At 39.7% G+C, this 25,691-nt stretch overlaps 1 protein-coding gene across 1 annotated transcript; it reads left to right on the forward strand.

Annotated features, from left to right (window-relative positions):
* oprl1 (opiate receptor-like 1) lies at positions 1-23,954 on the forward strand. Its single transcript, XM_049017964.1, has 4 exons — positions 1-401; positions 735-960; positions 14,751-15,106; positions 18,803-23,954. The coding sequence occupies exons 2-4, from the start codon at positions 752-754 to the stop codon at positions 19,324-19,326; spliced, it is 1,089 nt and encodes a 362-aa protein (XP_048873921.1). The 5' UTR covers positions 1-401; positions 735-751; the 3' UTR covers positions 19,327-23,954.
* The last annotated feature ends 1,737 nt before the right edge of the window (positions 23,955-25,691 follow it).

The raw sequence follows: 25,691 nt of genomic DNA on the forward strand, positions 1-25,691 counted from the left end.
AAACGCTGCACAGCTTGTGCGCAATCGGAACGGCAAGCTAACAGATATCGGGGAAGAAACAGAAGCAAACGGAGAAGGAAAGCAGAAAGTTGCGGTCCGTTTAATCACAGCAGTGAACTGATAGGAAAGAATCGGACTCCGCTGGCGTTCAACCACACCTCTTCCCTCCCTCTACATTCTCTCTTTCGTAAAGAGAGAAAAAAGAAAATGTTCCGTCCGATTCCAGATCTGCAGTAAAGTATACCAGTTGAGTGTGTTAAACGGAGCCCACAGGGGAAATTTAGCAGTAGGACCAAGAAGACGAACAAAAAATTAAATAAACGTAAATCGTTTGCGCATTTCAGGGATAAAAGGACACACATTGGAGCCGTTTAAACAGGTGCAGTGCCACTTAGATAACGGTATGTATATATATTTATCAAATCTTGCTTTTGCTTAAGTGTACTTTAGTATTTATTTCAGTGTTTTTAGACGACTGTGGTGTGTTTGAAATATCTTGCATGTGTTTATGTACAGATGAAATATCAGGGTACTTTTAAATATAATTCTCCGAATAATACTTCCAGCTGTGGTTATGGAAAAATACAGCGCAGCGGAGATTCTTAATCCGTCTGCATTCTCCTTACTGTAGAAAGTGGTTGTGTAGAAAGTGTAAATCTTTGAATATGCATTTACCTGCGTGTAAGATGTATTTCTTTAAATGGGTTCATATTATTTTATCCTATACGGTTTAGGTCAAATACGCTTCCTGATGGAGATCTCAGATGTGCCAGTCGGTCTCAGAGATTCGAAGCAAATGCGTTGGTACAACGAGACTCTCCTGCAGACCAACTTCAGTGTGTATAACGAGACAGACGCCTTTCTGCCAACAAGCGTGAAGATCACCATTGTTGTGGTCTACATGATTGTTTGCATGGTGGGGCTCATTGGAAACTGTCTGGTCATGTACGTCATCATCAGGTAAAACTCAATTTTTGCCTAGTAAATGTAAGTTGCTCAGGGATGGACAAGCAATTATTGCTCTGTTAGTATGTCATATATGCTTTTACCCTACACACATACGCGTAAATAAAAATTAGCCATGGTGAATGCTTGGTAGTAGCTTACGACAAATAGTCAAATAGTTATGATCTGTGTAATGTTAAGCAGGGTGCATTTATAGTCTCCTGCAATTACCATGTTATTTAGTCGATCCCCTTGTTCAGGTGGAATGACATCATTATTATGCTTAACTCACATAGTCATTTAAACCTTAAGATGAATCAAACACATTGCTCTTTCACAAGGTAGATCCCCACACATCAATACGCTTCCGGTCTGCACAAGGGTTATGTCAATAGATCTCTAATCATGATCTGTAATCATGTGTATATGTGCATGTATGTAATTTCATTACAGGCAATATGTGTCACCTACCATTCCCCATTATGTGTGACAGATTCTTATTACCAGCACACAATTTCTATAATCCTATAAAAAAGTCCTGTAAAAGTGGAACGTGCCCATTTTTAAATGGTGGTTTTTGGGTGATGATGCCAATTGCCCAAGTAACTGAATATTTTTCCAATCACATCATCATCAACAACAGCAACAATAATAATAATTATAATAATCTAGACTGATTTGAGTTGCTTGTACAAGCAGCCAGTGCGATGTCCTTACACCCTAAAGTGTTCATTTATATAAAACAAATGTGAAGTTTTCTGCATGTATTAATGAATAGTTCGCTATATACTAATACAATAACATAGTAATTATAGGGTAGATGTAGCTACATTGGATGGATGGATGGATGGATGGATAGGTGGGTGGATGGATGGATGGATGGATAGATAGATAGATAGATAGATAGATAGATAGATAGATAGATAGATAGATAGATAGATAAAACAAGCAAGCATCATCAACGACAGTCCAGCCCATGCATTTCCCAGTGTCCTGACCCATTTGCCCACTCATCAGATGTGATGAATAACCAGTTGATTTCCATACTGATGCTGATGCATAGTAGCACTTTTACCCAATACATAGTGTTCAAAAGAGCCATTGTGCAGTTTTTGCAGGTCTCACCCAGATTCACAGGAACAACATGATTAGTCTGCTTTTTCTGTGCCTGAACCCTCCATCTGTCAGTGCTGCCTTTTCAAAAATATAATTAAGTGGCAGTTTGCCCCTGCTAATTAGGAAATATCAGTCAATAATCTATTACATTTGTGAAAAGTTATTTCTGTTAGCTGATATTTTTAGTGATCAGCTATTTTTTCAAGATTCCTATATGTACAAATGGCATACACTGTGACTTGTGATTTTCCTTCATATAATTCTTTATGGACCACATAAATTAACAAAGTTATAAAATAAAATACTGCTACTCAGATGAAGTTTCATTGGTTAATCTATATGCAAGACTGAATCAGCCAACTACTATCACTGCTACACCAGCAGAGTTAGCTGCACCAAGTCCTCCATGCCTGCCTAAGTATTCTCTCCTTTTATCTGACTGAATAACGTGTTTCTTTCTGTCACTGATTCTCCTCTCACTCAGAAACCATAAGATCCCTTTGCTGTGTAAGTTAATTTCTTTGCACCGGTTCTAACCTGTCAGCCACACCGCTGTGGTATTAGGGGACTCCTGGGTAATAAAGAATCGTAGATCCACAAACTCCAGTACAACGGGGTCTGTGCACAACCAAAGTCAATCGTCTACTCAGTGATCTAATTCTGGTTACGGTCTTATAATGCTGCCACAATAACTGGGGTGATCCAATCAAAGCTGCTTGCAGTGGGAATTTGAATCCAAACAAAATTTAAAAAACAGCGAAATACAAGGCAAAGAACAAACAAAAGCACATAAAAGCATAATTTTTTGTTTTCACAACCTCATAAAAGTATCATGCTGTGAAATTCCCCTCCTTGAGAATTGGGAAGGTTGTAGTCTGTGCTGCGTTCTTCTATGAAATTATTTCCTAGTGAGATACAGATTTCCCCAGACGCTGTGCTCAGTGTGCCACTGTGAGACTGTACATTATAGGTACATGTTCAGCCTGGGCTCCATACTGGGCCACATGACAGAATCTTCCGTGGGCTGCTGGGAGATTGCCTTGTGCTAATGAGCGAAAGGCTGCGTTGCCAATTTGTACAATTTGTGAAGTTTTTTTTTTGATCTTGTGACCATTTTTCATTTTTGGACTCCATTTGGGGACTATATGTATGAGCTTCTGGGGAAGCTGGAAAAAATTAAGCATCTTCTGCAGATGTTTTTGTGGTCAAGATATATATAATATCTAAAAATATGGCCATGCGACTTCCGTACGTTTTTGTGCTGGAGGGTCACATATATATAGAAAAACATGAGACCTTTGAATATATATATTTTTTATGAATACCAATATTTTGATGCAGCATAATAATAATTAAATTTTTGTAATGTACTCGGGAATGAGAGAGTTAGTTAAAGCTTTATACTGTTAGACACATTAGTGCAGGACTCAGGGGTATGACATTCAAGCCTATTATGGCTGTGTGTTGCGGACTGGCTCAGTTGGTTGCACAGCTGCAGTTCCTCCAGTGTCCCTTAGGTTTCCTCCAGTTATTCTAGTTTCCTTCTGTGCTCCAGTGACATGCAATTAGGCTTTTTGGTCTCCATGACATAGTGTGTATGTGCCCTATAATGAACTGGCATTCTGTTCGGAGTATGACCATGACATCTGGGACTCCCAGGAACTCTGACCAAAAAATGGGCTGTTAATATTGTTTTGGAATATCCATCCATCCATCCATCCATCCATCCATCCATCCATCCATCCATCCATCCATTCATTTTCTGTAACTCCTCATCCTAATCAAGGTAGCAGGTTTTTTTAATATGCTCTATACATCATGTACACTCACAAAAAGAGTATAGGGAATCGCTACTCTAAAATTCAGTTAAGTTATTGTTAGACAAAAACCTTGCTAGCATGTTTAGGGTCTAAGCTGGGCAATAATCACCTTTACTACAAGAATTTGCTAGATTAGATGGAGTGTGGAATTCAAAGAATCTCAGATATGTTGCATAAGACATTACAGGAGTGTTCAAGAAGTGCATCTTAAGATTTGTAAGGATATGTATTCTATTGTTGGATATGTGTAGAGGCTTCTTCTACTGTTATTTATGCCACAATAAGGCTTACCGATGTGTAATTAATGCAAAATGTCATGCCACACAATTTCATAGCATCGACACTGCTCTTGAGCGGGGGGCGTTCCGCACCATCGCCTCGAAGGACAGTACAGCCAGCTGCACAGCGCAGAATTTGTACGAACCGTGATTAAATGACTGATGTGAGGCTGATGAATGGCACATGTGTGGCATGTGAAAAATGAACAGTGTCTGTCAACCTGGGACATGGATGCCACTGCATCTTCACAGGCCTTGACTATGTGACAGAAGATCTGGTCCTATCTAATATATACATGTCACTTACAGAGCAACAGATCTCAGAGAGATCACAGAGAGTATTTTGTATTACCTGTAGCTATAGTAGAGAAACCTGTGTTTAGTTCTCGTAATTAGTGCAATAAAAAGGATGCAGATGGTAGCTGTAGTGAGTGTCTCAGAAACAAAAAGCAATGGCTGATATTTAATGAATGTTTTCTGAGAAAACCAGTCACTCTGTTCAAGAGGAGACATTTGTCTCTGCATTCGATGATAGAATGACGTAGTAGAGTACTGAAGTAGCATGAAAGAAGTGGAACCAGCAAGCACCAGACAAAATAAGCTAGCCAATAAGGAAGACTGAGTAGTAGCAGTGCCGCTATGCTAGTTTTTGGAAGGACTAACGGAGCCCAATCACATCCGTTGTTTTTTTCTGTGTCTGGGGTATTAAATTTATAGAGTGCAGACATGAGTCTGCATCTCACCAGTGACACGGAAAGAACTTCCTGAATGTGATCTGTTGCTCTGGCCCATAGATTAATTGTAAGAGATGTTACTGACATCTGGTGCTCTGGATTACTTCTTCTATTTCCCCTATTATCAAATAGTTCATATGTCACAATGACTCATATTCATGGGGCATGTGGTGTCAGTGTGCTTATACCACAGACGAATTGGCAAGATATATAACAAAATTAAAAATATTGCAAAAGAAAATTATGCGAAGGAACTCATTCACTACAGTTGTAATTTGTGTTGTAAATTTAATAAAAAAAAAATAATTTAAGGTTTAGTGATGAAAGAATGTTATGTATTACAATGCTCAGGCCTGGTCTTCGAGGACAGTGGGGTTTTTGGTTTTCGCTCGCAGTCAGTCATTAAGTGAATTAATTAAGTGAGGTTGTAATGCCGGCAGGTGTTTTGGGTATCGGTGAGTTCCTCATTACAGTGTATTCTATGTAAACCTGGGGGCACCTATATAATACTGGAATGATGAAACCTGTGCAGAGGATCTTTGAACAGCTCCTGCTTTTTGGCTGCAGAGCATTTGACTTGATTAAACTCCCACTGTAAGCATCTACAGATGCAGCACTGGGTGCCTTTCAAGGCAAACCCTCCCTAGCCTCTCAGTAAAGGGCTCACATCCGACACTCTTCTCTAATTGGACAGTTGGTCTGTCATTCATCCAACCCACGCTTCTTCATTTGACAAAGCCTGCTGGGTATCTGGGTATCCTAGGCTAGTCTGCCCTTATTAGAATAATTTTACTGTAATGAATGTGTTTATTATTATATTATTATATAATATATTATTATATTCCTCTGCTGTGTGTCTCTGTGACATGATGGCAACACTCACTGGCCAGTGCAGCTCAAGATGTAATTCTAAGACAGAATACATCCACATTTAATCAGATCTCACTGGAGAAAGGTGTGTCAAGTATTGTCAAATGTTGGACAAATCCAGAGATGTCCATAAAACAGCAGGTATGTGAAATTTAAAATAACAAATGTTGTATTTAGAACCACAAACCTACATATATTTGTGCAAAAAAATTACTAATTTTGCCATATACATTACATATCATACATTTCAATATAATAACAAAATTACCCATATACTCTTAACATGACAAATAATAATAATAATAATAATAATAATAATAATAATGTGTAGTTTCCTAAGTAAAAAATCTACCATAAAATGTTGTCTGTTAATATTTTGGTCCATTAAATTGAGATTTTACTGCATAATAAATATCAAGTTTGCAACGCCGGAATGCATCCATCATTTCTTTCTCCTAAAACACTGGGTAAGCTGTGGATTAAAGGACAACAAGAAAATGGTCATTTTTAATGAATTATCCGTAATGGAAAGGAGATGTGAGGACCTCCTTGTGCTTTACTGTCCTTGAAGTGCAAGCTCATGCAAGCCTATGATTTCAGACCAAATATAATTGATCACAAGGCTGAATCTTTCTGTAGTCTAAAAATACCAGGGATATAATAAAATATTGCTTGCATAAATGATCCAAACAAAGCTTAAGGTTCTTCTTTATTCTGTCTGCAGTCTATCTGGCATTATAATTATCTATAGTAAATCCTGTAGAAATCTCAGGCTCTGCCAGAACCTGTCACTGCCAAAGACTTAATGGATTTTTCATGTTAAGCCGTCCTGTGTTAGTGCAGGTCATGGTGACAAGTTATTACAAAGTAGTTATTTCTGCATTATATGCTTGCCATATTTTTCCTTCACTATAATGTAGCTGTTTTATTACACAATATGTTGCGTGACCAAATATAATGCACTGTTAAAACAAATATATCATCCATCCATCCATCTTATCTTGGTGATGGAGGGCCTGCAGCTTGTCCCATGCAGGACCTGGATAGGATCCCAGTCCATCACAGGGCCAACACACAACATGCAAACTCCATACATACAAACATCCTATACAAAGAAACAACGTGTGTAATCTGATTATTACCAACGGACATCTATTTGTACCATATTAAAGCAAAGAGACCACACTGGCCCTGGAAATGTACCATGAACACAAATGTTATGTTTTATAAATGAAATTTGCATATTACAGTCTAAACTGGAAAAGACTGTGTCCCGGTATTTAAATTTTTCATGCAGTAGTAATCTGGAGTTGCAGGGATGTATACAAATTAAATTAACCAGTGTGAATTGTAATGACTCCCTATACAGTGCCTATATGAATGGGATTCATGCATTTTTCTTCTAGTTGGGGCTGGAAAATACATATTGAGCTGCTAATGAGAACATCTGCTGCTCACCCAGCAGAGCAGGGAGTTTGTTAATGGAAGCTGTGTCAGGCTTGGCATTTAATTTGTACTTTTGGGGGGCACAGCACTCCCTGATGTGTTTTCATCTCGGGCAGGAAGTGCAGTTCTGTTTCCGCCCCTTCTGCAGTGGCTTCATGAGACTCTCCCCTCTTTGAGGTCACTGTGTCTGTACTTGTGCAGAGTCTACTTGCGTTTGATTGTTCTTTGATCTGCTGAATTGAGTTCTGTTTTTTTTTTTAATCTGGTTTGCTTGACTTTCACGTTTCCTATATTTTCGGAGCTGTTTTTTTTTTCTCATCACTAACTCTACTGGTCATGTGATGCTTGATGTAGGCAGACCCAGTACTTTAGTTCCTGCTATGATGTGTTATGAAGCAAGGCAGTTTGATCCTGCATGCAGTCTTGACTGCAGCTAAAGAACATGAGGTTTTTACAGGGAGTAGAATTTCTTCATTAGGTTCTTATCTAATTTTTATAGTCCTCGTCTGTAATTGGGCCCAGCACAGTAGGATTCTTTTTACTGTTTTGAAATTAGAGCCATTTCCAAAGTCTAAGTAACGTTACTGTCGTCTCCGTTCTGTGACTTACGAGTTCGATACCCAGATGAAATTTCATTGGTCATGGGGCAAAAAGCAATAAATACAGTATAAATTTGTAGACGTAAGACATAAAACACCAGACAGTAATATCTAGACATGGACATAAGACAAAGCAAAAAATGCAGTTAAACACATGATTAGGCTGGTAATCGTGTATTTAACTTGGTTGCTCCTAGTACGTGTCGATGGCGGTGGAAGTTAATTATGCAATAAATAGATAAAATAGATTATGTGTCCAGTTTAGCAGTTAATTTGATTAGCAACCCAGTCTTAAATTTTAAATGCTATCAGAGAATTAATAATGTTTGTGTTTACGGATTATTTCAGTTAATGTCAAGTAAATTGCTTATTAGCACATAGCTGCAAACAGATGTTATCAGAAGGCATTCCTAAACATTCTATGAGACAGACTGAGTTTATAAACAGCAGTCAGGATAATGCAGTATTTAAAAAATACAAATATAACATACAGTTTGTATGTCATATACTGTAATTTCAAGGACACGGCTCTGAACATTCACTTATTAGGGATGTGGACTTAATGAAATTAGGGGGAAGTCTATATTTTGAAGGGTATAAAGATTTAAACCAGCACTCAGTAATACCTTTTTCATACCAGTGCAACTTACTGATTTCTTCTGCATGCTAAGTAATATTGATAGATTTTTCATATCACAGCCAACTTCGTGCTAACACAAACCCAATCTAGTACAGGTATGTGAAGAACATTGGACTTTCACCATACTGTATGCCTGAGTTTATTTAATGTATAATTGTACCACAGCCACCCAGCATGCTTTGAGGTGCATTGGTTCGTTAGTTTTAGAGTACATAAACAGCTCTCATACTTTTGTAAAAAGTTTTTTGTTGTTTTTGTTTTTTAATTCCTCGTGTTCTACTGTAAGCCTGGTTCTAGAGAGTGAATTGGCACTTGGAAGGGCTGCCGTGAATGTGTGTTACTTTCAGATTAACAAGCTGAGCCCCATGTTGGGTAGCAGGCGGATTTTTCTAAGACATGACTCACTTCTAAAAGAGCATTGTTTATGTGAGTGCGCTTCTAAAAAGACTGTATTGGAATAAAGATGGCTTCTGGCTGGACTCCCTGTTGCCTGGCTTCATCTTCAAGAGCTACAGTTGTGTCGGAAGTGGGATCTACAAAACAGAAGATCAGACAACAGATGGACTGCCGGATTTGAAGTACTCGGAGCGGTACTGGAGGAAATGGAGCTTTCTTGGGAAGTGGTGCTGTGGGGGCCACGGGAGCTGTGAAACATGGCTCCCCAGGGGTAATGATAGCCCTTGGCCCTAAGGAACACTATGTATTCTCAGGTCAGCACTTAGTGGGAGTGGCCAAAAAGAGTGGTGCCTTCTGGCTACCCCTAAGTTAGCTATGCTCCTGAGTGACACGCAGCAGTCACTAGCTCTGTTACGGGAGCATAGCGTACCCCCCATGACTCCCACACCAGCAGCTGCCCTGCAAGCTGACCTCAGGGGTGGGGAGAAAACAATAGCACGGCCAGCTGTCAAGGTGCGGCCATGACGAGCTGAGCAGCTGGGAAGCCTGTCTGCGATACTTCATAATGGTGGCAGATGCTACAGGATGGGACGAATCCACATGGACCATCTAGAGGGACCTGCCCCCCAGACAACCCGGTTGGGAAAGTCAAACAGCAGCACTGCGAGCTCAGCATTCGGCTGTGCACTCCAAAGAGCAACCTCAACAGGAACACCGGGGCGGGCGGGGGGTACACTGGTGTAGCGACTGGCAGGTTTCACGTACTGTGACCTTCCCCACATGGTCCCGGATAGTCTACCTTTTGTTGCCTTCCTACATGCCCTCTGTCCCTCCATTTTACAACAGCAGACTGTGCTGGCTAATCCTTGCAGATAAAGCAATATTTAGGGAGGGAACCATCCAAGCATCAGTGCAGGTCACTGGAGCATGAGAAAGTGGTACAAAGGAAGAAATGCTTATGAGCTTGGGCAGTCCAAGAAGCTAGAAGCCACCTCTGCAAAACGTCTGGGCACTTCAGGGCGCAATGTTAGCATCAGCAGACAATAGCAGAGACAAACTGCAGGAAACTCTGGGAGACCAGTGAAGATGAGGTAACGTCGGCCCAAAAAGAGTAAGCCTCAACCACACATGTACTGTCATAGGACAGTATCCATGGAAGAGAAGCAACAGGTCATGGTGCATCTGGGCTGAACATGAAATCAACACCACTTCTGCATTGCTGACATCACTGATGACTGCATCCTGGACTTTGATGTGCTGAAGAACTCTGGGAGCCAGCATCCAGTGAGCAGCGCCTTTCCTTACTGTTGAGGAACACACACCAGATCCAGACCATGTGGAAGGCTTAACTGAAGTTGGACAAATCATGCAACAGGCCAGAGAGAAACATAAGGAGGACCAGCGGAAAGCAACAACAGAAGTGCTTCAGCAGTGTAGGTGGAGTTAACTGGCAGAACCATACTGAGGGCACGAGGCAGCATCAGCGCTGAGATGACAGAGGCTGTCATGGACCTGGGGCATGGTATGGTTGGGAAAAGGTGACAATCCACTTGCAGCTCAGAGACAAACAAGGGTTTATTGATTTAAACAAAGAACCCTGGGGGGAGGGGGGATAACAACCTATAGAAACCATAACTAAACACAACTAAGGAACAGCGCTAGGGAAACCAAGCAAAGCAACAGAAACCTAGTACAATGATTCACTGGGGAACAAAGCAGGGCAGGAACCAAAATACACAGAAAACTGGGCCAAACAAGGAACAAGTGTAAGACAATCAATTAACCAATCGACAAACACTGGCACAAGGAAACGAGCAACAGGTGGAACTAATAACTAATGGACACAGAAAGCATGGATCCTTACAAATACCAGAAACTAAGCCGTATTAATTGGGGATGAAACACTGGGAATAAAACCCAAGGATAATCAAACAGAACCAGAAAGAAACAGAGCACAAGCACAACCCAGGGCAAGAAAACTAATATGGAAAATGTACACTGAAAAACGAAATACAAGAAATAAAAATAAATAGATGAAGCTGGCCCAAAGCCAGCCTTCAATTCCTGACCAACAAGACTCCGTTTGAGCCACACACTGAGCTATATGGCGGTCAGAGAAATAGGGGAAAACACACAAGGGTATGACGAGGAGTGACAGGACGGGATGGCCAGCGACACCTGCTGGCCAAACGAGGAAGAAACACAAAGGGTAGGGTCCGGTAAGTGCTGACCCTGACAGAGGCTTTGTAGCAACTGATGGCTTGGGGTAGTCTTTGGCTTACACTGGCTATCCAGGCCAAGTCCAAGACCTCTAAGAGTTCTAACACATGTCTGCAATTCAGGACTGTGAGTGGTGGTGTACAGTGATGATACAGTACCAGACAGATGCCCATCCATCAATGTGCTCAGAGGCTACCTCTGGCTCTGGGAAGGGTGGCTGAACAGAAAATACAGAAGATCGTAGCAACACATATCTTCAAACCTTCCAATAGCTTGTGGTCATCACCAGTAGTCCAGGCTAAGAAAAAAGTTGTTTCTCTCCAGTTCTGTGTGTGACTCTTATCCCCTGTCATCGATTCATAATGCTCTGGATTACTTATTGAAGTCAGTCTGGATTTCGCATGCTCGATCTCCGCAGTGGGTACTGGTAGGTTTCCCTGTTTCCTGATGCTAGACCAAAGACAACTTTCACCATTAGCTGAGGCTTCTGCAAATTTACACTGATATCTTTTGGACTCTGTAACAGGCTAGCAACTTTTAAGAGGCTAATGGAGAGGACTTTTCAGATGTAAGCCCTTCTGCCCGCATCATCTACCTGGACGACTTGTTGGAACATGCGAACATGGCAATGAAGAACCTGCATAGTCAGAGAGGGTGCAACTGACTAACTCATAGAGATGTCACATGTTGAAGAGATAACATTTCTGGGGGGCAAGTTACTTGGTGGCTGGACATTCTGTACGGCTACTCCATCAAAGTACAGCACCTAGGCGGCTCACAACACACCAGTGCTGAGAGCCTATTCTAAAACCCTAAAATCAAGAAGGAGATGAGTGAATATGTGCTAAGAAGAACATTCCTGACCATTTTTGCTGCCATTTTCCCACCACCTTATATTATCCTGAACTAGTAAACCAGTCATTTTGAAGAGATTTACTTTTGATAAATTACCACTAGGGGGCGGCATGGTGGTGCGGTGGTTAGCACTGTTGCCTCACACCTCTGGGACCCGGGATCGAGTCACATGTGTGTGGAGTTTGCATGTTCTCCTCATGTCGTCGTGGGGTTTCCTCCGGGTACTCCGGTTTCCCCCCACAGTCCAAAAACATGCTGAGGCTAATTGGAGTTACTAAATTGCCTGTAGGTGTGCATGTGTGAGTGACTAGTGTGTGAATGTGCCCTGCGATGGGCTGGCCCCCCATCCTGGGTTGTTACCTGCCTCGTGCCCATTGCTTCCGGGATAGGCTCCGGACCCCCTGCAACCCAGTAGGATAAGCAGGTTGGAAAATGGATGGATGGATGAAAATACCACTAAGTTTGATGCATGTGTCATTGATATAACATGTTTGCATGATATAGCATGATTGCATTTTTATATGTTTGTTTATTGTTTATACCCAATAAATTCTTAATACATGAGTCTAAATAAATGCATTTAGGTGGAGTTAGCATGTCGAAATAACATCGGTAATACAATACACACATTTAAATTTATAAATGAGACCAAATGCATGGAGGATGGCATAGTGACATCACATCTCTGGGACAAGGGTTCAAGTCTCCCCCAGGGATCCATGCGTGTGGAGCTTGCATGTTCTCCCCATGTTGTCGTGGGGTTTCCTCCAAGTATTCCGGTTCCCCCCCACATGCTGAGGTTACCGTATTGCCCATAGGTGTACATGAGTGAGTGTGCCCGACAACAGGTTGGCACCCCTTCCTTGTGTCCGGGATAGACTCTGCATGCCCTGAATAGGACAAGTGATTACAGAAAGTAGATGGACAAAATAAATGCAATGGACCAGTTTTAACGGGCTCTCATTTGGCCATCCCACTTGGCTTCTGATGAGCCACACCTGTTCCTGGTATTTACCTGAGAGCAGGTGTAACTCATCTGAAGCCAGGTATGATAGAAAACCTACCGGACGGTAGCTCACCAGGACCGGAGTTGCAGACCCCAGATTTAAATGTTCTCTGTTGGGTTCTAGATAGCTACCACAAATGTGTTTTTCGTTCGGATTAACAAGCTGAGCTCCATGGTGGGCAGCAATCCGGCTTTTCTCGGCTGTGACTCACTACTGAAAGAACATTGTTTATGTGAGTCTGCTGCTAAGTGCCTGTATTTGAATAGAGGTGGATTCTGACTGGACTTCCTGTTGTTTATCTACTTCTTCAAGCATTCAAATATTAATATACTGCATGACTCTGTACTATAAGAGTGGATAGGGGTTGTACAGATGGATGTAGTATTAATATAAAGTAAGACAAAGCAGGAAAAGTATTTTTAGCAGCTTGTGGGCTCTGGGGTTAGTTCTGTGACCCCACATCTTTGCATGTGTCATTCCCACCCCTTCTGTCTGTGGATTTGGATTCTCTCCATGATCAAGAATGTTTGGTCAGGATTCTGTGGATTTCTGGATGAGTATTAGTTGCTAAATTTTCCTCGAAGTATGGCTGTGCACCTTGTGGTAACCTGGCATCCCATCCAGGGTGCTCTGTGCTTCTGGGAATAAATTTCAGGCTGGCCATGATACACTACAGCAGCGGTGGGCAATCTTATGCTCAAAGGGCCGGTGTGTATGCTGGTTTTTGGGATAACCTTTAGGTCAGCTGTTCCAACCCAGGGGTGAGGAATCTTCAGTCAGTCTTCTAATTAATAATCTAATTAGGGAGTCACAGCAAAGACCTGCATACAGACCGGCCCTTTCTGGAAAAGATTGCCCACGCCTGTAGTACAGGATACGTGGATATGGAGGATGGGTAAATTGATAAGCAATAGAATAGACCATGAAACAGCTGCTGCTGCGCAAGATGAACGATATTTGAAAAACAATAATTGCGATACATTGTTAAAGCATGTCCACTGCAAATCTTATACATGGTAAATAAACTACAACAATTGATATGTGGGGTCTACAGCTGGAAAAGCATCCCTCATTAGACACGTGTAGAGGAGACAGTAGGGTGAGCCGGTCCTTGGTGTAATTGGGGTTATGGGCCTTGCTCAAGTGCTAGTGGTGAGGTCCCTGTGACGACCCAGGGATTAGAACTGACAACCTTCCCAACTCACAGAGCTGCTCCCCCAACAAATCATTTTTTTTTTTATTTCACACTTTTTTGGTCAGTGCATAATTCCATATATGTGCCCTCCACGATAATTGGCACCCCTTGTAAATATTTGCAAAAAGGTTTAGAAGAATCAAGCGTTTCGTGAAGTAGCTTCATGTCCCACTGAAAAAAATTTGAATAAAAAATTGATTACATTTATTTCAGTATAAGGTTTGATTTTGTAAAATTTTTCAGTGTGACAGGAAGCTACTTCATCAAAAGGTGGATTTTTTTCTAACCCTTTTTACAAAACTTTTCAAGGGGTGCTAGTAATAGTGGACGGCACTGTAGTTTTGATGTCTTTATAATTATTCTATAATGTAGACAATAGTACAAATATATCTTTCTTTGGGTAGGTGTGTTCAAATTTTTGACTGATACTGTGTGTGTATGTGTGTGTGTGTGTGTGTGTGTGTGTGTGTGTGTGTGTGTGTGTTATATAGCCCTTGAAAATTATCATCTTTTGTTTATAATGAAGTGCAGTTCATCAACCAAATTACCTTGGTGATTTGACATATTTGGTAAATAACTGAATTTGTCCTTTTCATGTTTTTACCTTATTTTCTCATCTTTCCTGTCAGGTACACTAAGATGAAGACTGCCACTAACATTTACATCTTCAATCTGGCACTGGCAGACTTTCTTGTTTTGGCCACACTGCCGTTCCAGGGAACAGATGTCTTCCTTGGATTCTGGCCGTTTGGGAACATCCTGTGCAAGATGGTCATCTCCATTGACTACTACAACATGTTTACCAGCACATTCACCCTCACCATGATGAGTGTGGACCGATACATAGCTGTGTGTCATCCAGTCAAGGCACTGGACATGCGTACGCCACACAAGGCCAAAGTCATCAACATCTGTATCTGGATCCTGGCTTCTGCCATTGGGGTGCCTGCCATGGTAGTTGGGGATGTGGAGGTAGAAGTTACTGGTATGTGATCTTTACTGGTTCTACTGAACAGTTTACTGGAGCTTACTAAAAATCCAATGTTATCTATATAGAATGCAGTAATGGGTCTCAACAGACCTTAGATGACTTCAGAAATACATGTTATATGTGAATATCAGTATGGAAATAATTATAAAAGGTATGAGTGGGGTTGGATGTAAAACAACTCTGACACCGAGTTGTGGTTGTCTTGTCTTATTCCTGAGAGGAGCAAGAAAAGTCATACAGTATGTATGAACCCAAACACCATCCAAGGATCTGTAAGCTTTTTGTGGCCGATGGTATTTATATGTATGTCTTATATCTATGACACAAGTTGAGTAGCAATGGCTTGCAGAAGATACTCTTGATGACTCATTCCATCATATCCAATTGACATTTTTGGAAACAGCATTAGAACATTTGGGGGGAAATGCTCCTAGTGCCTGGCACTAATATTTTAACCCAGCTGTCAACCTTGGTGGTGGGTAAGTGAAAGTTAGGGCTATTTTTTCCTGCTTATGGACATAGAGAAGACCTGACATCAGAGGCAGTCATGGATTCACAGTGGTATCTTAGGCCCCTATGTTCGTGGGTCGAAGTTGAAGAATGTTTGCTAAAGAATGACACTTAAGTGTAAGAGATGTTTTTTTTTTTTGCATTAGCAGAGTGAAAAACCAGTCCTTAGCTCAACAGAAATCATTTGGGTGGCCTTAAAGTGGGCTGTTCATACCAGACCTGTAATCAAGAACTGAGGAGAAATCTTTTTATAGAAGGTGTAACAGATTGATTAGTAATGAAAAGGAAAAATTTGGTAGTAGCTGGACATATTCCATATCTACCACAGCTTATTGAATTAATACGATAATGCATTCCCTTGACCCCGTGACCCTGATGAGGATGAGCAATTAGAAGATGCAGGGATGAATGGATGGACAATTGTATGGAAAGACTTAACCTCTGGGTTTTTCTTACATAAGCAATACTTGTTCAATAAATATTGAAAATAACATTCAGGGTTTCACTGTGACCCAGTATTAGAGTAGCATGGAATATGGATGGATGCAAGGTCCAACTAAGGCTTATATTAGATATATGAAAGATGAATATATTTTCAAAAAGCATGTGATATTCGCAGGGTCCCATCATGTTACAGATTAATGTTCACCTGGAGTTTGACATGGAAAGTGAGATAGTAAGATGCAATACATTAACATTCCATATGGAGCACCAGTATCATAAGCTGCACATATACTGTACACACTAACCTGACTCTAAGTCTACTTAGAGTAATAAGTTCTTAAATGTATAAATAAATATATAAATAACAGCAACCTGAGGGGAAATTATGTAAATAAATATTTAATGTTTAATATATGAAGATCTGCGGTCCTAGCATGGTCATGTAGATATTACGTTCTAAGGTAATTGTGATCTTGGACTGGCTTCTCATCCAGGGCATACCACTACCTTGTGCATTGTATGTGATTGCATTGTGGTAACTGCATTCCATTCCTGAAGCATAGTTCTTATATAAACTATATGGCCAAAACAATGCGGACACCAGCTTGTCCAATACCTCATTCTGAAACCAAGGGAATTCATATGAAGTTGCTCCACCCTTTGTTGTAGCCTTTACATTTTTGGGGAACCTTTCCATTAGATGTTGGGATTTGCTGCCATAGAGGTTGGACATTGATATTAGCCTATTAGGTTCCATTCTGGGAGTTTCTGTTGCTGCCACTTTGCAGCTGAACTCCCAGGCATTTCCACTCCACGCTCATTTTAGTTGCGGATGACCAGAACAGCGCAGCAGGGCAGAAATGTGGCAAACTGACTTGCTGGGAAAATGGCCTCTTATGATGGTGCCAAGTTGAATTGTCTCACCCATTCTGCTGCTAATGTTCATTACTGTGCCAGAGATTGCATACTTGTGTTCTTAGTTAAGTTATAATTATATATCTGTGCCACGAATCATGTCATATAATGTATTTGGTAACACTTTACATTAAGTGCACCTTCATAATACATTCATAGAACATTCAGTGCACCTTCATAATACATTCATAATGCATTCATAGAACATTCATAAGCAGCATGCAAGTACACCTTAACATCCTACCATCCCTTAACAGCTTTAATATACATTAATAACAAACATCACATGATTATACAATTATGATGTTTGTTATTAATGTATATTACAGCTGATAAGGGATGTTAGGATGTCAAGGTATTAATGCATGATGTTTATGAATGTTTTATAAATGCTTAATGAATACATTATGAAGGTATACTGAATGTTTTATGAATGCAATATAAAAGCATTTTGAAGGTGCCGTTAATGTGAAACGTTACCGTGTATGTCAATCCTACTTATTTGTCAGGGGCCAGATAAAATTAATTGACATTTTTCTAGGTTTCATTTAATGAATATATTGCTTATTCATCCATAATACCCCGAGGTAACTTGAACTGAAAATTGGCTTAATGACATACAAAAAGGAAACATAACCTTTATTTGTTAAGTAATAAATATCTAATTTCAAAATATTATGCAATCTGTAACTCAAATTTATGCTGTTCATTGCATGAAACACAAGCATGATGTGCAGTGCAGGCCATACATACATGTCAAATTGGTTACTTCATGTTTTAAAAAGAATAGTAAATCAAAACCAGACTACTAGAGAAAGCTCTGCTGTTCTGACTTCCCTTTCGGGACATCGTACATGACCAGTCTGGTTATTGTCCAGTGAATTCTGCCCTGATCTTATCCCCTGTGAGGGAGCAGCCTCCCTCTCTCTCTATTTTATAAAAAACAACAGACCGTCATGTAACCTAGCTCCAGAGCTGCTTGAGGCCACATGTAATCCTACCTGTCAGAGGCTTCATTCAGAGGCTTTGTTTCCATCCGTTTCCCGATGGGATGGACCTTCGAATAATTCCAGGCTTAATTCTTAGATTCCTGCTATTCTTTGTTCGCACTTCTTCCCCAGACTCTGTTGTAATGCTATGCAATTTCACAGCACTGTGAAACTCGACAGCTCATATTTTCGTTACTTTCTACATTCCATATGCAGATTTTTGCATCACTGTTTGTCACAAGGGTGCTTTGATCTGAATGATCATCCACTGCCTGGAATTCTTACCTTTCACAATAGGTTCAAAGCTGGCACCAATTTTTGAGACCAATTTTTGGAAGCATAATTTGTGAGTTATTCATCACAGTCTTATTTCCCGTGCATTGCTGCAGCTCCCCTGTCTGATGTATTAACCTGCACCACTCAGTTGCTACTGTATATTCCTTCAAAGCTACTTCATTTAGTCAGTGATAGATTGTAGCTCTCAGTCTCACTTTCCCCTGACAAAGATCCACCTTACAACGCTGCTTGCAGTTTTGAATTCAGTGGCCTGCTTTTCTTTCTGTCAGACAGTTACCTCTGTCAGACAAAATATTTGCAGGTCTTGACTTAATTTCCCAGTCCTTCATAATAATATTCCATCCATCTAACTACCATTTACCTGAGTCAGGGTTGCAGAGAAAAAAATCATTAGCATCAATAATAATAAGAAGCTTTTAACCTATATGTGTTTTTGGACTGTGATGCGCTCTGTTGTCCAGTTGTGTATGTGCATGTGTGATGCGCTCTTGCTTGCTTAATAATTAACTTATTACTGTTGTCTTCAATCATGCAGGTATTGAGTGCATCGTCGTACTTCCCGACCCACGCAGCTACTGGGATCTCGTGTTTGGGATTTGTGTGTTTCTCTTTTCTTTCCTCATTCCTGTGGCCATCATCAGCATCTGCTACAGCCTGATGGTTAAGCGGCTTCGCAGCGTACGCATCCTGTCTGGTTCCAAAGAGAAGGACCGCAACCTGCGACGCATCACACGCATGGTTCTGGTGGTGGTCGTTGTCTTTGTGGTATGCTGGACCCCTGTCCAGATCATGGCACTGGCTCAGTCCCTGGGGGTCAACCTGGGGAGCATGCTCACCGTGGTCCTCATGCACTTCAGCATCGCCCTGGGGTACGTAAACAGCAGCCTCAACCCGGTCCTGTACGCCTTCCTTGACGAGAACTTCAAGCGCTGCTTCCGTGAATTCTGCTACCCCTCTGCCTTCCGGCTTGACGGGCAACAGTCGGGTCGCATGCGGAGCATCGCCCGGGATGTGCCGTACAATAGCAAGGCTGTGGATGGTAACATTAACCCTGCCTGACTAGGCGTGGAGCTGCCGCTGGTCAGCACGGAGCTCTCCAAGCCAGGCAACTCTAACACTGAACTCACCCAGATAACAGCTCTGTAGCATTATAGGTGTCCCCACACATGCCTAATTGGGGACCAGATATTTATGCTGACACATTTTTTGGGATTAAGGGGCTTTTTACCAAATGTCTTTGGTTTGTGTACTTATCTAATTTACCTGTTTCCTTATGATTGCTCTCAGACAAAAAGAGAAAAAATGAATTACTTTCCATTGCCTTAAATTCTATATAATTGCTTATATTTGACTTTTGACAGGTGTTATTGTCAATTTTAGTGCATAAATTGATTTCTTTTTGCTATCTAAAAATAAAAATTAACTGAGTGTCTAACTAAGCTTTTAGATTGGCAAAATAGTAAAGAATTGTCTATGCTCCTGTAATTCTGTTAAACAGTAAAGATATGTTGTATTATATTGTTTTATATTATGCTTCAAAATAGTGTTGTATCATACAGATGCATAGATATTATGCACATAGTTTGGTAATTTATATAAATTATTACTGTGTATTTAAACTGTATTCCATCTGTAACTCAGACCTGTATATTCTGAGTTATGTTTAATGCCGGAGGTACTGCTTATCACTATTACAGTTTACATTTTCAAACTATTTAGTGATTTCTGTATGTATGTGAATATATTTTATATATATGTACACACTATTCATCCATCCATTGTCTATCTTTGGCGGGCTTGTGGAATATACACACGTTAGTCAATTTTATATTTCAGTTATGTGTACATATGTGAACTAGTACATCATTATGTATATAATGAAAGATGAATAATGGCTTACGGTGTAACATAATTAGTTCTGTCTTATATATTATGTATAGATGCATTTATTTTGTTTTATTCTTTGGTTATTTTATTGGTTAGCTGTTTGGTTGAATTTGCTTACATATCTGTCTGTATTTTACATGTTCCTCAAACAATGGTAGATCCTTTATATGTAGCCTTCTTTGTTGATTTCTGTCCATTTTATGTAACAACATTTAATGTTGGATGTCTTTCATTGCTTTAAATGCTGATAACTGTATTGACATGCAGAATGCAAAAAAAAATCATTGAAAAATAATTTTAAATATAAATAGAAATAACTACATCCATCTTACTGTATATACTATTCAGCAATTCATACATGTAATACATCAAGGCTTTTATCTTGAAATTGTCATGCTGTTTAGAATTACTCAAGCAAACTTCATCAAATATGCAGTTGGTTCCACCCCCATTCATATCTACACGGGCCCCCCTGTAGGCTTCTGTATTTGAGTTAATTGATTGCCTTACTTTTCATTTACCTTCTATTACATTAGTTTCACAGCATTTTATGGAACACATTGATACATTCTCAAATGAAAAACCTCAAACATGACTCTTATAGAATTCACTGCTATGTAATATGCTTACCTTCAGGGCCAGATATCCTACTTTTTGTGATCAGCTCTTTATTAATTCTCATATTTACAGTAATTTACAACATATAAGTACAAATGAGACCAATACAGAGGAATATAAAAATCCAAAGAATAGAAAAAGAGAAAACAGTATGGAATGATGAACCAGCCGGGCATGACTGGAATAGTAGCGGTTTACAAGAATCGAGCTATTAGTGACTGTTTGATGGGCCAGTAATAGATTTTTAAGTGCAATTACTATAGCTGGTTTAGCTTCATTTATTACCATAGTCCTTCGTTTGAGTGAGACTATATGTAAATCGGGGTTAACCAGGTGCCCAAAATAGTATTTTGCAGTCATTAGACCAGCAAAAATGCACGTTTTGAGGTACAGGAATAGAATCCTGGTTTTTATGAATGTTTGTAATATTACAAGGAATTGTGAATCATAGCTTGTTGAATTTGCTTAGTACAATTCCGAGCATAATTTTGTCGCTGAAAATTAAAATCTTAAAATGTAAAATAAACAAAATGCTTTAGGTCATATAACTCCATTGCTTAGTGTATTTTTTTCTTTTTAATAATTTAAATGTTTGATCTAATGTCTGATATGACACAAAAGGCATCTTGTCATCGCTGATAGTTATTGGGTTGATTACTGTAATTACACTCATAAACATTAACATTACAAATTAGGAATGTTTTTAAGGGAATCATTGCTTCAAACTTTTATATTCCCATGAATTAATGAGAACATGGCTTTTCCAAACAAGCATGAAAGACATTTCGGTTTCTCATTTTCAAATTCCCAAATATCAGTACTGTCTGGATCTGAAAACTAACAAAAAACAACTCTGGTAACGATAATGTGAGTGCAAAGAACATGGTGACATTTAATAGTCGTAAAAGGAAGGTTTTTAGGGTGACCTGTAAGTTTATTCAAGTCACATCAGTGCTTTCAATACGGGATCTGAGGCAGAAAACGTGGAAAAGCAAAACCACTTAAAATACGGATCCCCCTCATGTCGATAAGCTACGCGTGTCAGTCGGAGAGTGATGCCCTTGCATATTTACAGCTATTCCTATACTGTATAGCAATACCTCTGTGCAGAAAAGAAAATTACATATTAGTAATAAATATATTTGTTTCTGCTTATAATCAAAATAATACACCGAATTCATCCAATGGGGAACAGAAATAGCGAGAGAGCCTTGAGGAATGTGTCCCTGCATTTATCGCAACCTGCCCCTTGGGAATGATGCCTAGTATACATTGAATCCCTGTCAGGCCCTTTTTTGTCCACTTGAATTCATTTTCCTTATTACTTTCCAAACAGCTCTAACAGAAAATGTCAGCTTATTAACTCCTCTAACAGTTATGAGTCCTCTTATTATCTTCTAGTTATACTTTCTTTTCAAGAGTTGTCAGCTATTTTTGCTGCTTTAGTTATCAGTTCTGTACAAGGGTGACCTGCTTTAAATATGTGTAGCTGAGCAGACATGTGGGAATTACTTATTTGAACCTAAAAATTGGAACTGGAAAAGATCCTGGTTGGAATCAGAAAATGCCAAAACTGCCAAAATGTGTTATAAACATGTTATAAGCCCAGATACTGAGGCATCATAACCTGTATTCAAATGCAAGCCAAGCAACAATTGATTGCAGCAATGAGCTCTATCTGCATTGTAACAAATATAAAAATACATAAAACAATGAAAGTTAACATTAAATATGATACTGCACTTCAATTTTAAATCTGTTATCATAGAACATCCACGAATCAATAAACCATTTTCATATTTTACTTTTAACATTATTATGTCATTGAAGTACTGCTCTTTTAATATATCTTGTACAAATAGCAAAGTTTGACTGTTAAAACTTGAACATTTTTTATTATTTTACCAACATTTTTACTGATACATTGCAAAATTGTAATTTTTTTCTTATGTAGGTTTATATATAAATAGGTTTTGGACCTACCCTGTTTTCAGTGATATGTGACGGCTCTGATGCTGCCGATCTAATCATTCATTTTTGGGTGATTTGAACATGACTGTCAGTGTTGCACCCTCTCCCAATAACATCAGCTGCAAGGACTGTGCTACAATGTCCTTGGACATCTTATGAAATGACAAAATACTTTTAATCCACTAGGGAATTCAGTTCCTAATCTTAGAAGTACACATTTCACCCAGTACTGGCTGTTTTATGTATTAGTTCTTTTGTTGTTGTTGTTTGGAAGTTGGTCTACTGAACGATTTGTGTATTGGTGGTTCCTTCACTTTCATTTGAACAGCTTGGTCTCTCATCCAACAAAGCGTTTCGGAAACTCTTCTGGCATGATCATTAATGCCTGTTGGACTCATCTCACGCTTACTGGGTCTCCTTTAAAAAAATTTGTCTCTTCAGTCATCATACATATTCACATAGCCAGTGCATGGGCATAGAAATCACTGCAGAATTGTAGCAGGACACTTTGAGTACAACATGCTTGTTTCTTCAAAGCTTCATTCCAGCAAATTCAGTTCCAAGCCATCACCACGAGAATATGAATAAATCGCATCATTCATATTATCTTTTGTATTGAATAGATGTAAACCTACTGTTGGCACACAATGACACCATATCTGTACATGTACAAAGCTTTTTAAGTACTGGAAGCTACAATCTGATGCTTTATACAACTTTATTGTGAGTATTCCCCACCTTATTAAACTACTGTAAAGTCTCTTTAATGCCACTCACTGCAGGCCTCCTGCCTTTAATATTCCAAGCAGGATTCTTGGCCATTTTCCTCCTGGCTGTACAGTATAGAATGTGACACTGAAAATCATATGCGGTCATAGGATAATGAAAACTTCGGGTCACGTTATGTTTAAATATTTGCTCATTAAAAGTTATCTTAAGTATGACCCCATGTCCTTTCTCTGTTAGTCCCCGTCACTATTTATGTAATAACATTAGTCTTCTGTAATACTTCTATGTTTTCTGAGTGCACCTTAATTGTCACGCCCCGCATGCCTTTTCCCCGTGTTCTCCATGGTGTGGCGCTAACGAGCCATACCTGTTCCTCATTTAACCCTGCCTTTTGATTCAGCCCTCGTGTGGATGATCCTAGGTGCCTCTCGTCTGCTCCTCATCTGTAGTGTATATAGTGCTTCCTCATCCTGAGCTCTTCAGTCTGGTCGTTGTATTCTTGTTGTAATCCTGCTGCCTGCGCTACCCCTTTGGTTACCCAGTTTCCCTCCCACTCTTCTTGCCTTGTTTTTATCCCTCGCGGTCCGGTTTCTTTGCCCTTTTGTATTGTATTTTGTTGAATAAAACCCCTTCCGTTTTCCCCGATGCTGCCTTTGTCTCCATCCTTCTTAGACCATGACATTAATAAGCCACTTTTGCACTATAGCTCTAGATTCTAGTGTGTTTTCCTTTTGTTAGATATGAAGGAATGGATGGAAATTTTCTAGGGAAAAAAATCTTCATAAAATGTCATATTAGGAGTGAATTAAGTTCATGAGTCGATCATCACAGTGCAGTAGTTGATAGGAACTTGTCTGCAAGCCTAAGTCCACTGTAGAGATTGAATAATGCTTTGTAAAACTAAATTCATAATTGTATTAAACAAACATATCCAGGATAGGTTACTTCATTATAATTTTCCCAAGTATGAGTTCATTATAGATACAAAAAAATATTGCCATCTTGTTTAATCGAAAATCATTTCCAAAACTGAATATGCTTTGAGCTAAAAGGTTTTTTTTTTCACAACAAACCAGGTGAGGTCTCATTAATGCGTTGTACATCCTCAGAATTACTCCCACGGACTTATAATCATGACTGCTTCACAAGGTCATGGAACCATTGTTGAAAATGTTCACATAGTTTTGCAGTGCAGCTTCTCTTGTCTTAGCCCTCAAAATGGTGCGGACAGAGTACAGTCATACCACCTGATAGAATTATATATTTTCTATGGGCTGAACTAGGCCATATGTTGTATTTCATTCTTTTTGTGATGGTTATGTCAGGCAAACTATCCATCCATTCATCTTCAAATCTCTCAACCTGGTTGGAGTCACAGTGGGATCCACGATGTTAATGACATGTCACTAAACTGCAAGAAGAAACCAGGATACTGGGGTAACCGCATTCAAACATTGGAAAGCCGATGCTCACTGAGCAGAGGTGGGATCAGCACACAGGCAGCCGTGCAGAAGACCGATTAATGTTATTGTAGACCAGCAAACCAGGGCTCCACCCCACCTCTGGGAAAAATGAAACAGTCAATTTTATCAGCAAAGTTACCCGACACCCCCCTATCCGCCACAGAGGTGTTAAGTAAGACTGGCAGAATTGCTGCGTGCTGATTAGTGGATTATTGATGGTGCATTATTTTGTATCTCGTTTTGTCTTTCAGCTCCAAAAAAAATCAAATAATAACTCAAGCTGTCAAGTCAGCCCAGGGGCTGCACAATGGGATCTGTCATGTCACACATACATTACATGTCATTAAAAAAAATCTACTTATTGATAAACAATTTTATTTTATCTGCAGTGTCTTTTGTCAGTGTTATTTATCCATATTTATTATTTTATTATTCCAAATCCTTGTGATAACAGTCTTGGTTATAATAAGTCCTGGTGAAAATGATTGGCCTGCTTTGATGTCCATCCATCCATCCATTTTCCAAACCGCTTATCCTACTGGGTCGCGGGGGGTCCGGAGCCTATCCCGGAAGGAATGGGCACGAGGCAGGGAACAACCCAGGATGGGGGGCCAGCCCATCGCAGCCTGCTTTGATGTTTGAAACTTAATTAACTAATCGATTATATTTTAAAATGTCAAGACATTTTTTTCACAAACACTTCTTTCTGTACAATATATATATATATAGAGAGAGAGATTCACTATGCCTCTGGGG

Source organism: Brienomyrus brachyistius, chromosome 6 (assembly GCF_023856365.1).
Source record: "Brienomyrus brachyistius isolate T26 chromosome 6, BBRACH_0.4, whole genome shotgun sequence".
Taxonomy (NCBI): Eukaryota; Metazoa; Chordata; class Actinopteri; order Osteoglossiformes; family Mormyridae; genus Brienomyrus; species Brienomyrus brachyistius.

Excerpts from the sequence above, each read along its gene's own strand:
- oprl1 (XM_049017964.1), top strand. The coding sequence starts at position 752 with ATGGAGATCTCAGATGTGCCAGTCGGTCTCAGAGATTCGAAGCAAATG. Across the intron at positions 961-14,750 it reads GTCATGTACGTCATCATCAG|GTACACTAAGATGAAGACTG; the intron begins GTAAAACTCAAT and ends CTTTCCTGTCAG. Across the intron at positions 15,107-18,802 it reads TGTGGAGGTAGAAGTTACTG|GTATTGAGTGCATCGTCGTA; the intron begins GTATGTGATCTT and ends TCAATCATGCAG.